The following is a 13,769-nucleotide window of genomic DNA, read 5'->3' as shown; positions in this document are numbered from 1 at the left end:
CATGTGCTTCATACTGATTCTTGTATTATAAAGACAGAAAAGGTGTGTCTTGCCCTCCTTCTCTTGGCACATTTTCTCGATGAAATTATCTTCTATTGCAATGATGTATTTGAAGACAGGTCTTCCTGCATAACAAAATCTTCTGCAGACTCGTACCTCAGTGGTTCAAGTCAGCTACCCGTACTCTCTTGTTCCAGCTTCTGAAAGGGAATTGAAGCTTGTTTATCCCGAATGTACCTCCAGCTGGCTCCCTTCTGAGTCATAATCACAGTAGCAAGACTGAAAGAGAGATGAGCAGCACAGCTGGAGCCACGGCTTCCAGAAGAGGTTGTCCCATGACAGCTGGTCAGGGACAGCATGCAGGGATCTGGTGTGGTTGTCTACTGCTAGGTGTATGACTCTGAGGATTTCATAGAAACGGCTCTCTGTTTCTGGAGTCAGTGGGACTTTCTCTTCAGGGTCTCTGGAGAGATCGAAGAGCAGTGGGGGATCATGTTGTGTGATGAATCCCTCATGGCAGAAGCAAACGTGAGAATCATAGCAACCATTGGAGTCTTCAGGACTGAAGTTTGGAGTGAAGAAGAAGACTTTCCAGACAGAGTCACCTGCAATTTACAAACACAAACCAGCTGGTGATAAAATCACAAACTAAAAGTGCCCTAGCCTTATGAAACTCTCAATTTACACCATGGGAAATCAGTGTTGGTATATCTTTTTGGTATAACATGGCTCTGTACAGGAACCACAATACACTGAAAGAGTAAAACAAGATTGAGCAAAACAAAAATAAACAAAACACGGCAATTTTCATGCTACACATATTTATGAAATAATTATGATCATTTCATTCCTTTGGAAGAATTCTGATTACCTAAATCATAGAAGAGTTAAAAGAACTTTGTATTTTTACATAAATTGTGCTAAGAAGATTTGCATAAATATTTACTAAGCCATTGCACTGTTTTCTTCAAGATTTATTAAAATGTACCTTTGCCCCTTGACCATATCCAGACACTGTTGGACCATGTCTGCTTCTCATCTTGCTAATCAAAATAATGTCATTTTTACCTTTTTCTCTCTTCCTGTCTTTGTTGTATTAACCTGTTGCCCTCTGCCACATGCTTTCATTGCAAACACCTCAAGCCAGAGTTTCTCATGTTACTAAATGTGATGACATGAAAAGGTATAATGGATGCTAAGTTCCTGACTTAGGCTTCCAGATGTTTTTTCCAAAAGTAAGTAACTATTACGGTAGTGCAATTTTTAGGTGACATTCTGCTTTGTAAAATGGGAACCAAAGGTCTCCATTTATGGATCAGTCATTCTCTTCCAGCTTAATTTGCTGCATACAGAAACTGAACTGTCTGTGTTAGTGTAACTTCACTCAGTATTTTCACTGTTTAAACATCCTAATTACTTTCTCGATTAAGAATAAACAGATATCAGCTGGTTCCTTCAAGAAGAACTCTTGAACAGAAAGTACACTGGAGAATCTGAAAATGCTTAACAAGAAATCAGTGAACAAAAAATGGCTACTGTTTTCCTCAAGAATCACAGAACAGCCAGGGAAGGAAGGAATAGACAGGCACTTCCAGGGAAGCACACCATCCTTCCACAGCCAGGGAAGCATACAGTTCTCCAGAAATGGATCAGCAAATAATTCATTACAGTCAAAAATCTTTATTTTATTCTTAATAAAGTAGGATACTAAACAGCTGATGTCTATGATGTCAGAATACCTACCCACTTCAGTGTATGCAGACATCAAAAACACATATTCATCAGTAATTTTATCCCTCAGCACCCTATTGCAAAGCAGATTTTTTGTATCACCTAATTTTTTTAAATACTGGGGGAAAATCTCTTTATAGTATTTTGTGAAGCTCACAGAAAGCTTGTTAATCTAGTAACAGACTGTCACAGACTTCTGTATACTACAGTGGTTAATACTCATTAATCAATTCATCAGTTCAACAGAATGGAAAGCACTAGAAAATGTGGGAAGGGCAGAGATGAACTGGTACATGCCATGCTGTAACTACCTCACACTCAATTTTTAAAGATAAAAACAGGTTTAAAGAAATAAATATTTCAGCCATCTAAAGTCTCACAGGCTGCACTTCTAGTCTATAGCATGAATTTAGACACTAGGTGACCTTCAGATTCTTTACAGCTTCTTCTATCCCAAAGTATTTTTCACATTATAAGAGATTTTACCTTTAGGAACCAATTCAATGACAGAGCCTGGAGACTTCCAGTTCACTTAGTCTGCACTTAAATCACGGTCAGAAGGGTGATGGGTATTATACACATTAGACTGGGAGAACCCTCTGAATGCTGCTTGGAAGTCACCAAGGGGGAAAGAGCTTTAGAGGCCAAGAGTGACTTCCTGGCACAGACAATTGGACGTGGCAGGCTTTAAAAGGCACTGGCTGTGACAGCAGCAATGGCACAGTCTTACTGGGGAAAAGGGAAGGGAAGGGAAGGGAAGGGAAGGGAAGGGAAGGGAAGGGAAGGGAAGGGAAGGGAAGGGAAGGGAAGGGAAGGGAAGGGAAGGGAAGGGAAGGGAAGGGAAGGGAAGGGAAGGGAAGGGAAGGGAAGGGAAGGGAAGGGAAGGGAAGGGAAGGGAAGGGAAGGGAAGGGAAGGGAAGGGAAGGGAAGGGAAGGGAAGGGAAGGGAAGGGAAGGGAAGGGAAGGGAAGGGAAGGGAAGGGAAGGGAAGGGAAGGGAAGGGAAGGGAAGGGAAGGGAAGGGAAGGGAAGGGAAGGGAAGGGAAGGGAAGGGAAGGGAAGGGAAGGGAAGGGAAGGGAAGGGAAGGGAAGGGAAGGGAAGGGAAGGGAAGGGAAGAGACCATTCCTTCATTTACCTTTCCAATAACATTTTGAAAAGTTGCTTTGATACTTGAATTCTTTACTCTTTTCTCAGAATTAAAATAAACAAACAACCTAACACTTCCCCTTAAATTTCTTTGAACTTATGCATGGAACATTTCCCAGAGCAGAAATATGCCTCTCACTTACTGAGATTTAGAATATACATTCTGGAAAGGTATGTAATTCTATACTAAGTATTCCTTCAGGCTCTTTAAAAGTGTTTAGTTGGCAAGACGGACAATGAAGAACAGAGAAAGCCAAAGGGCTTTATTAATCTGTGCACTGTGTGTGCCTTTGTAGACCATGCAACATTTGCCCCACCTGATAATTTGATTCAGGGCATTATAACACCTTGAGAGAAGAAGAGCAGAAAAAATGTATGTAGCTATTAAAATGTCAACTAAAAGAAATTCCAGTAAGGTCATGCACATGAGAACTTTGTGGTCAGGCTGTCTTACCACACATCTATCTTTGATGATACACTTGTGCTGAATGACACTGAAAAGAAATTTTCAGCCAACATTGTTGGTGTTGGGCACTATAGCACCAAGCCAGTTCAAGGACTTACAGATGGCAATATAAAGTTGAGGATTCTGAATTAATGTAAGTCGGTACAAGCAGCCCATATAGGTAAGACATGGGAAAAAGAAAGCAATAAGGAAGTTGTATGATGATTTTTTTTCCCCTCAGAATAAGGAATTGTTCAGGTTTGGCTACACACACAGAGCATATGGCATGTTGCAAAATCATGCATGGGGCTGGGGACAGGGCATGCGTGACATCACATCATGTCTGAACCATATTGCTAGTATTCTGGAGAGCTGATGCTAGTTTATCAGCTATGCAGCTATATAATGTCATGATCATACTGCACAAAACCCTGAGCTCTGGGAGATCAAAGTCTGTTATTGTGCAATGTTCATCTGTTGCACTGCAGCGATGTTTCAGCGAGGATCTGGTGGTGGATGTGGTGCTGGAGGAACAGCAGCACAGACTTTAACTGCTTTCCTAAGATTTCCTAAGCATTATAAAAACTGAAGCATATCTGTCAGTGTCTGTGGCTGTGGAGCAGCCAGTGTAATTTACTAGAAGAAATAAAGAGCTGTCAGACTTCTAATCTGTAAAGCTGATGAACTGTATAAAGCTCGATATTAAAAAGAGTGAGCTCTCTCCCAGTCTCTCTCAGCTGATATAAAATCTCATTTTGTCAGAGGGTTAACTACAAGGATCAAATTAATCTCTCGGTAATTAACGATACCTTTTTTCCTGCAAAGCATCTGGATAGTAAACTCTCTTTATATTTAAAGATAACTATATGTCTCTTCCTCAGTGAAGTTAGTAGTAAAATTGTTAGGGCTCCCCCATAGTCAAGTATATCAGGTCCCTTCTAAAACAGCAGGCAAGTTCTAAGCCTGCAGCACCCTTCAAGATCCTATCACAATGCTTCACATCTACTTTATTTAGCATCCATTTTTCCTGCAATTCTCCAGCTCTCTGAATTGTTCAACAGTTTCCCCTGTTGAGAACACCTCTTTCCTTCACACATTAAGAAAAATAAAAACTACAGAAGTTGTAGATATAAATAGTCTCAAATTAAAATAGGCTGCAATTAGTTCAAGCAAATCAGCTACAAACATAATTGCTCAATCTCCCTAAGAGATTCCTCTTCTGTTTTATTATCCTTCACCCATCTATTTATCCTCTCATGCTCATACAGACAACCATAGTTCCAACAGACAGGTAGCAGCCACGAGATCAAATAAAAGTCTCTCAGCAAGATATATTAATATTTCCAAGATGAAGTGTCACACTGGATAAGGACGACATTTCTGTTACAACAGCACTGTTCTTAATCACTGATGGCTAAATGGTGTTTTCTGATAAGCAGTTCTTGAAGTGAATAGAAGCTATTGCTCTGTTATTGCTTGGACCTCATTTTCACTGAATTTAATCTATGACAGCAGCTTTACAGGTTTGCTGCTACTGTTGTCTCCTTTGTTCACATTATTTTGTTTCTTCTTTCTGTAGAAGAACAAGTCAAGCAAGTCTGCTCTTCACTGTAAACTGGGGAGCTGGTATCTCCTTGACTTCAGATGCCTTTGAGCATAGGAGAAATGGTTTCAAACTAAAAGAGGGTAGATTTAGACTAGATATCAGGAAGAAATTTTTTACAATGAGGGTGATGAAACACTGGCACAGGCTGCCCAGAGAGGTGGTAGAAGCCCCACCCCTGGAAACATTCAAGGTCAGGTTGGACGGGGCTCTGAGCAACCTGATCCAGCTAAAGATGTCCCTGCTCACTGCAGGGGGCCTGGACTAGATGACCTTTAAAAGTCCCTTCCAACCCAATCTATGATTCTGTAATAACCCTTTGGGCATAGCATACTGATGTAAATTGCCCACAGACCTTTCCTGTATCTCAAGTGTGCTCTGTAGCCATTATCAGCTCTTACACTCTAACTCATGCTCTTCAATGTTTCTACAGAGTAGCAGATGAAAGCTGCAACTCACTTGAAAATGACAGTCTTCAGATAACTCTTGTTATTAGATTGAATCCTTTCTTCCTGCTTCCTGTATCTTTAGAATAATTTAGAATTGTTAGGTTCTGTGCTAATGTTATATAGAGTAGATATCACATATATGTATATATTCGGCTCTCCAATAATTTAACAATTTTGAAAAGGTTTTGGTTGCTAAATTCTTGTAGAATTGTATATAGCACATAGAGAGTACTATTTGGTTACTATAAGTAAAATATACATATTATTTTTATGACTATGTGCATTCCTCAGGTAATAAAAATCTGATATTTGAGTTTAAAACTTTGTAACTTTATTGCTCTTTCAGTGAAAATTTGTATTTTTCACATACTTGGGGGTTTTTTGTATCCGTGTATCTTGTGATGCTATATTGTTACATCAGTCAAAAGACAGCACATTATCTCCCAGTGTATGTGGAGAATAACCGGGTGACATTGAGAGACATAATATTATTTTATGAGAATCGGTTGTTGCTAGAAGAGGCTTGCATAAATAACTGTGCAGAACATACAGTATTTGAGGTAAAACCATGAAAAAACCACAGTAGTATCAGAGATTTGACAATCTGAAGGACAGCAACTGCAGTTTTAGGTATCCTCTAAAACAGAAAGGATTGCACATTGGTGGATATCTAATAATCATACAGAACAACTTCTGGAGTAAAAATACAGGACACCATGAAAACATGCTCATGCTGTGGATGTCAAGACAGAAATCTCATGACTGAGCTCATTATCTAGAGTAAGTGCTGTGGTATGAGAAGCTTCCACTGAATTCTGTTTAAAAGTCAAGGTTACCTGCTGAACACTGAACGGTGTTTTCCTGAATTCTTCATCATCATCTTAAAAAATAATTGATTGACTATTTACAGCATTTTCTTTTCTTGTTGAAGAAGGTGCCAAACGGGAAGAATCTGTGGGTATAGCAACTACGCTGCTAAAATAGGAAGTGCTATAATGCAATGTTATGCCTCATATTTGGAAGTCTTAATTAACAGTAACATGGGAAAATACATGTTGCCCTGGGAAAAAATTCCATCCATAGTAATTCGATGTACACAATCCAGACATTTGCTAAAGATTTGTTTGAATAATCTATTTATGTGTTGCATGGTCCATGTAATTTTCAGTTCATCCAAGTATGTTGATGGCATGCTGAAGACAGAACATAATGTTGGCACAAAAAAAAATTACTGGTCAAATCCAACCTACACAAAAGTCCTTGAAAACAGAAAAGCCTTATTTTATTGTTTGTGAGAGAAATAGTATTGATTTGCATGCACTGATTTTCCACTGGAGTCAGTAAGAGATACAGTTAAGAACCAAGAGAGCAACACACTTGAGAATGTAACAAAGCATAGCTGCTTTGACAAAGATAGCAAAAAACAAAGAGAAACCTATTCAGAATTGTGTTTTATTTTTTTCTTTTTGTCTTTCAAAAATGCATTTTATTAACAGAAAATAAATTGAGGATAATCATTACTCTCTTACATAAAGTAGATGCAATCAGTCCGAGTGAAATGATCAGATCTTCAAGATTCAGTCAGCAATTTTCCTGATACCAAGCAAATGTATGAGACAAAGATGCAAAGGAATTCCTAAGCAACTTTGGCAAATATTTTCAGACAAGTTTGAAACAATAAAAACCAAAATCACCTCCAGGAATTTGCTTATAAATTATTTTCTCCAGACATTTTTCAAAATTTAGGTGTCAAAAAAACCCTTGACACACAGAAAGCTAATGACGTATTCCAAATCATTAATCTGAAAACTGATAGCATGCTCAACCTTTAAATAGCAAGAAGTAAATCTAAAAACAAATAAATAACTATGTAAAGTTACTATGCAAATAGAAATTTTGTAAATGCAGTAGCCTGGAATTTTAAGCACTACGAAAGAATTCTGAATATTCATTTATTTTATTTTAAAAAGTTGGGGACAAAGGTGAATTATGCTTCCTCACATGTTGATAGCTGAATTATTTAATTACTTTTTTAACTTTTAAAAAGGTACTAGGATATTTAGGAAACCTGAAAAAAACCTTTCTGTTTTATTTGAACATTGAATCAGTTAAGTGTAAATGATAACATAGCAAAGGGGTTCTTTTTGTCAGAGTAAAAACTTTGAGCTAAAGAAAGCAATCGATTCTACACGATAGGGTGCAAAAATCTCAGTATCAGTCCTAAATATTAAAAAAAAAATTCCATATTACTGAATTTCGGTTTTATTGTAGATTATAATATGTGTAGTTTAGCATTTGAAATATATGACAATAGTTTTTGTCCCACTATTAGAAAATGCATGTCTTTGCCAGAATCTGAAATTAGCAAAAGATTACAAATGGTGTTAAACTTTGGGGTGAATAGCTGAAAGTAAATATGCATTTGCCCTTTGTTTTTATTAAAAGAAAAGTTGGAAAAAAATTGTGCAGGTATTAAGCCAATTAGAACTACGAAAAAGGATATTACCTCAGATAGAAATTTAGTCTTGGAGTGCACAAAAAAGTTTAAACCTATTTCCTTGGGGTTCTTATGAGCCTATCATTTGGAACTAATACATTTAAGGGAATGGAAATCAGAGGTTTACTGAAGGTTTGTAATGTAGAACAATGTGATTGATGAGCATGTGTTCAAACAAATCAAAAATGCCTCAAAATGCTGAATTAAACTTAAACACCAAAAGGACATATCACAGGACGTTCTCTTAAAGACGATCAGCAGGGACTCTTAGAGAAAATTATTCCTGAGAAAATTATTCCTAAGAAAATTTCTAGTTATTTATTTTCTGTTTTCACATTGACCTGTTCAAGGTTAAGGCATTTCAGAGAAACCAGCAGTCTGACAGTTTGGACCTCTATGCAAAATACAAACTTCCTTTCACAGTTCTCCAGTCAGTGCAAATGTTTGAGTTTGAAAAGAGTTTTAGGAAAGCAATGGGAATATTTTCTTGTCTTGGTGCTATGCAAAATGAATGCAGAGATCTTCAGTAACTCTCCAGATGACAGTAAGTGATGGAAAAGGGAAAAAACCTTGACTTTCTCCTCCTAATGCCCAGATTAAGGAATGTAAGTGTGCGGCATAGCGAAAACCAGGCTTTACTCTTCTAAAATGCTATAGCCTGCTAAAATCTTCTTCCTACTAAAAACAAGAAAAGAGAAGGGTCTCCTGGGGCTGCAGATGAGATTAATACACTTAAATTGTTCCTTATATGGGACTTAAATGGAGAGGTCAGCATCATTTTGATGAAAGGTTAGTTCAGGTCTGTCACAGAATCAGAGAATGGCAAGGGTTGGAAGGGAACTCTGAAGATCATCTAGTCCAACCCCCTGCTAAAGCAGGTTCACCTACAGCAGGTTGCACAGGACCGCGTCCAGGCGTGTTTTAAATATCTCCAGGGAAGGAGACTCCACAAGACCCCCTGGGCAGCCTGTTCCAGCGCTCTGACATCCTCAGAGTAAAGTTTTTCCTCATGTTCAGGCAGAACTTCCTGCGCTCCAGTTTGTACCCGTTGCCCCTTGTCCTGTCACTGGGCACCACTGAAAAGAGCCTGCTCCATCCTCTTGACACCTGCCCTTTAGATATTTATAAGCATTGATAAGATCCCCTCTCAGTCTTCTCTTCTCCAGGCTAAAGAGCCCCAGGTCTCTCAGCCTTTCCTCATCAGAGAGATGCTCCAGTCCCCTCATCATCTTTGTAGCCCTCTGCTGGACTCTCTCCAGTAGTTCCCTGTCTCTCTTGGACTGGGGAGCCTAGAACTAGACACAGCACTCCAGATGTGGCCTCACCAGGGCAGAGTAGAGGGGGAAGAGAACCTCCCTTGACCTGCTGGCCACACTCTTCTTAATGCACCCCAGGATACCATTGGCCTTCTTGGCCACAGGGGCACATTGCTGGCTGCTCTCCAGCAGGTCAACCCCCAGCCTGTACTGGTGCATGGGATTATTCCTCCCCAGGTGCAGGACCCTACACTTGCCCCTGTTGAACTTTATAAAGCTACTCTCTGCCCAGCTTTCCAGTCTGTCCAGGTCTCACTGAATGGCAGCACAATCTTCCACTTTATCAGCCACTCCTCCCAGTTTTGTATCACCAGCAAACTTGCTGAGGGTGCACTCTGTCCCTTTATCCAGGTCGCTGATGAATGTTGAACAATACTGGACCCAGTACTGACCCCTGGAGAACACCACTAGCCACAGGTCTCCAGCTGGACTCTGCGCCACTGATCATAACCCTCTGAGATCTTTCCTTCAGCCAGTTCTCAATCCACCTCACTGTCCATTCATCTAAGCCACACTTCCTAAGCTTACCCAAGAGGATGTGATGGGAGACAGTGTCAAAAGCCTTACTGAAGTCAAGGCAGACAACATCGACTGCTTTCCCCTCGTCCACCTAGCCAGCCATGCCATCATAGAAGACCATCAGGTTGGTCAAGCATGATTTCCCCTTGGTGAATCCATGCTGACTACTCCTGATAACCTTCTTTCCCTCCATATGTTTTGAGACCACCCACAGAACAAGCTGTTCCAGCATCTTTCCAGGGATGGGGGTGAGGCTGACTGACCTGTAGTTTCCTGAATCCTCCTTCTTGCCCTTTTTAAAGATTGGAGTGACATTGGCTTTCCTCCAGTCCTCAGGCACCTCAAATGTTCTCCAAGCCCTTTTAAAGATGATGGAGAGTGGCTTAGTAATAACATCTGCCAGCTTCTTCAGCACTCATGGGTGCATCCCATCTGGGTCTAGTTTGCTTAAAGTTCCCTAATCCAATCCTTCTCAACCAAGGGCTACTCTTCCTTTCTCCAGACTTCTTCCCCTATCCCCAGGGTCTGGGATAACTGACGGCCTACATTAGCAGTAAAGACTGAGGCAAAGAAGTCATTCAGTAACTGCCTTCTCCGTATCTTCTTTCACCATGGTACCTGCCTCATTCAGCAGCAGGCCCACATTTTCCCTAGTCTTTCTTTTGCCATCGATGTATTTGAAGAAACCCTTCTTGTTGTCTTTGACATCCTTAGCTAGATTTATTTCCACAAGGGCCTTAGCCTTCCTCGTTGCATCCCTGGGTACACTGACAACATTCCTGTATTCCACCCGCGTGTCTAGTCCCTTTTACCACATGCTGTGAATTTCCTTCTTCCCTTTGAGTTTTTCCAGAAGCTCTTTGCTCATCCAAGCAGGCCTTCTGTCTCCTTTGCTCGATTTCTTCCTCATAGGGATGCACTGATATTGAGCTTGGAGGCAGTGGTGTTTGAATAGCAATGAGCTCTCTTGCCCCCCCCCCTAACTTCTACAGCCCTATCCCATGGGATTCCTCCAAGTAGGTCTTTGAAGAAGCCAAACTTAGATCTCCTGAAGTCCAGGGTTGCAATCCTACTTATTGTCCTACTTCTTCCACAGAGGATCCTGAACTCTACTATCTCATGGTCACTACAGCCAAAGCTGGCCCCAGTCTTCACATCTCCAACCAGTCCTTTGTTTGTTAGAACAAGGTCCAGCAGTGCATGTCTCCTCATTGGTTACTCCACCTGTGTCAAAAAGTTATCATCAGTGCTCTTCAGAAACCTCTTGGACTGTGGGTGCTTGGCTGTGTTGCTTTTCCATCAAATATCTGGGTAGTTGAAGTCCCCCATGAGAACCAGGGCCTGTGATTGTGAGGCTGTTCTCAGCTGTCTGTAGGAGGCTTCATCTACTTCCTCTTCCTGATCAGGTGGGCTGTAGTAAACATCCACAACAGTGTCATCCATATTAGCCTGCCCCTTAAGTCTTACCCCTAAGCTCTCTACTCGTTCCTCATCCCTCCCCCAGGCAGAGCTTGATATATTCCAAGTCCTCTCTCACATAAAAAGCAACTCCCTCACCTTGCCTAGTTGGCCTGTCTCTCCTAAAAGAGCACATAGACATCCATGGCAGCATCCCAGTCATGTGAGCTATCCCACCATGTCTCTGTAATTGCTACGAGATCATGGCCCTGAGACCACACACAAATCTCTAGCTCTTCCTGTTTATTCCCCATGCTGCGTGCATTGGTGTACAGGCATTTCAGAGAGGTAATTGAGCATGCAGTTTCCTTGGAGGGATGCAGGAGGATCCACCATAGTCATACACACCCTCAAGGCAGCTGGCCTTCTGATTCTCATCTGGGGAGGCAGCTGAGGAATACTTGGTGATTTGCTTGACCTGATTTATTCCTCAGTAGGATGCAATGACATAAGCATTGCCACCTTGGACCCTGCTCCCTGAGCCCTTCAGTTTAAAGCCTGCCTCACCAAGTTGGCCATCCTATTGACAAAGATAATCTTGTCTCTTCCAGACAGGTGGATTCCATCCCTCCCTAACCGGTTATGGTCAAAGAATGGTCCGTTGTCGTAAAAGCCAAAACCCTCGAGATGGCACCAGCCGTGTAACCAGAAGTTGGTAACCAAAAGTTGATATGCATTATTTGTTGATTTGTGGCTGCCTCCTTTCTTCTAACTGGTAAAATGGAGGAAAAGATAACCTGGGCATCAAAATTTTTCACCTTCAACCCCAGAGCCAGGAGTTGTGACTTTTAGTATCATTCATGCCCACATGAAAGAGTAACAGGGGATAGTAGTCCATACTCTTAAAAAGCTGTGGTAGCCTCTCAGCTACATCTCAGACCCTAGCTCCTGGAAGGCAGCATACCTGCTGAGACTCTCTTTAAGGTCAGCAGATGGGCCCCTCAGAGCCTGTTAACAGACAGCCACTCAATGAATAGAAAATCATTTTGGCTAGTAAACTCTGTTCAGTCATGCATGAAGTAATAAAAATAATCGAGGTTTTGTTCGTTTTTTTAATAAGGAATGGTTCATTGGATTGGTGTACAGGAGGTTTGGCCTGTGCTTTCCATGCTGCACCATTCCTGCCCCTTAGTTTGCAATCTAAAGCAGGAGAAAAGGAAGTGCAAATAAGACCAAAAAAAAAAAAAAAAAAAAAAAATTGAGAAAGGAAAAGAAAAGGTCTCTATATCATTTCAATTTAACCAACTAGACTACGAAGTTGGGTTTATGTTCTTACTATGATTAGGAATATGGTAAATAATTCTAAAAAAGGACAGGATTTAATTATTTTTTTTTTTCCTTTCTGTTATTTGTCCCTCTGTCTCCCAGTGTAAGTAGGGGAACATTGGTAGGGAGTGGAGCACTGCAAGTCCCAGGGTATAAATAGCTCTGCTTGAGCCTAACAATAACTCTGCTGCCACTGTCACAGAGCAGAGCAGAGGTAAGAAAATACTGTAACAGTATTTGTCATGCTTGTCAGGGGAACCACTTTCCTACCTAAAATATTGTTAGCAGAAATGTGTATCAGTTGATTAGGTCAATTTTCTTGAGTTTGATACAGACAGTCTTTGCGGTGTCTGTTCAAGCTAGAAATGTTCTTCTCCCCTTCTGCAGATATGGTATTTCACACTCGCCAAATAATATGGAATATACTGTATCACCCAAATTCAGCGGCACCTGCTCTTAAATAAGGATCAAGTTAGTGAATTAAAATACTTAATGAGAGAGTTTATATAAATGACACTTGATGCTTGTTCTGCTTCCTCCAGCTGTTGCAGTTGAAACACGGAACACAAATAAGGGATTTGGCATTTCTGGAGGCTTTTTTGGATTGTGGTCCTTTTGTGAAATGGGCAACATCAGGTAGAGAGTGAGAAAAAAAAAAACAAGGGGACAAATAAAGAGTGAAGAGGATGCTTACAAAGTAATTTACGAAGCAGGGGAAAAATATTTTTAATAATCAAATAGATTAAAAGATTGTAATGGATTTCAGCAAGAAAGAGTAATAAACGATTCAGATGTTTCATGCAGTGCAAAAAGGTATGTCTTCTTGATATTATCAAAGAAGAAAAACAGGAGCAAAGAAAGAAACCAAAAAGATTAAAAAAAATAATCCCACTTGTAAGATAAGAGACTTCTCTAGAGAGAACAGTGGAAGTGAAGGAACTTGTGAGACTGAAAAACAGAAAAGGCAAATGACAGCAAAACCCTCATGAGGGTCAGAGTGTATTACAGCTTCTGTAACTGCATAAGGGAAAGGCTGACACCAGGGCTTGATGAATTAATAGGATCAAAAGGACATTCACTCTGTAGTCAGACTAGAAGCTCAGAAATGGGGAGGGAAGGGGGAAGCTCTTTGTCTAACAAAAATGTGGTGTAAGTAACCTGAAGACTCATGAGTCATTACTGAAGGAAAAGGGAATTTTCTCCTGTGACCTACATATTGTGAATTAGATACTTGATGCTATATGTCTTTCACGGGATTGTGTACTGAACCAGTGGAGAACAGACAAAAATCCACATCACACTGACACTTCAGTGTTTTTCATGCATGGTGACCCAGAAAA

At 40.5% G+C, this 13,769-nt stretch overlaps 1 protein-coding gene across 1 annotated transcript in view; it reads right to left on the bottom strand.

The window, feature by feature from the left end:
* Nucleotides 1–222: 222 nt before the first annotated feature.
* The window catches only part of STS (steroid sulfatase), a 95,771-nt gene continuing 82,224 nt past the window's right edge, over nucleotides 223–13,769 (bottom strand). The window contains exon 9 of the mRNA XM_086481655.1: nucleotides 223–605. Coding sequence (XP_086337781.1) covers nucleotides 223–605 — 383 coding nt within the window. The remainder of the gene's footprint in view (nucleotides 606–13,769) is intronic.

The sequence above is a fragment of the Leptosomus discolor genome, chromosome 1 (genome assembly GCF_034619465.1).
Source record: "Leptosomus discolor isolate bLepDis1 chromosome 1, bLepDis1.hap2, whole genome shotgun sequence".
In the NCBI taxonomy this organism is placed as follows: Eukaryota; Metazoa; Chordata; class Aves; order Leptosomiformes; family Leptosomidae; genus Leptosomus; species Leptosomus discolor.
This window is presented reverse-complemented; position numbering and strand designations above follow the sequence as displayed.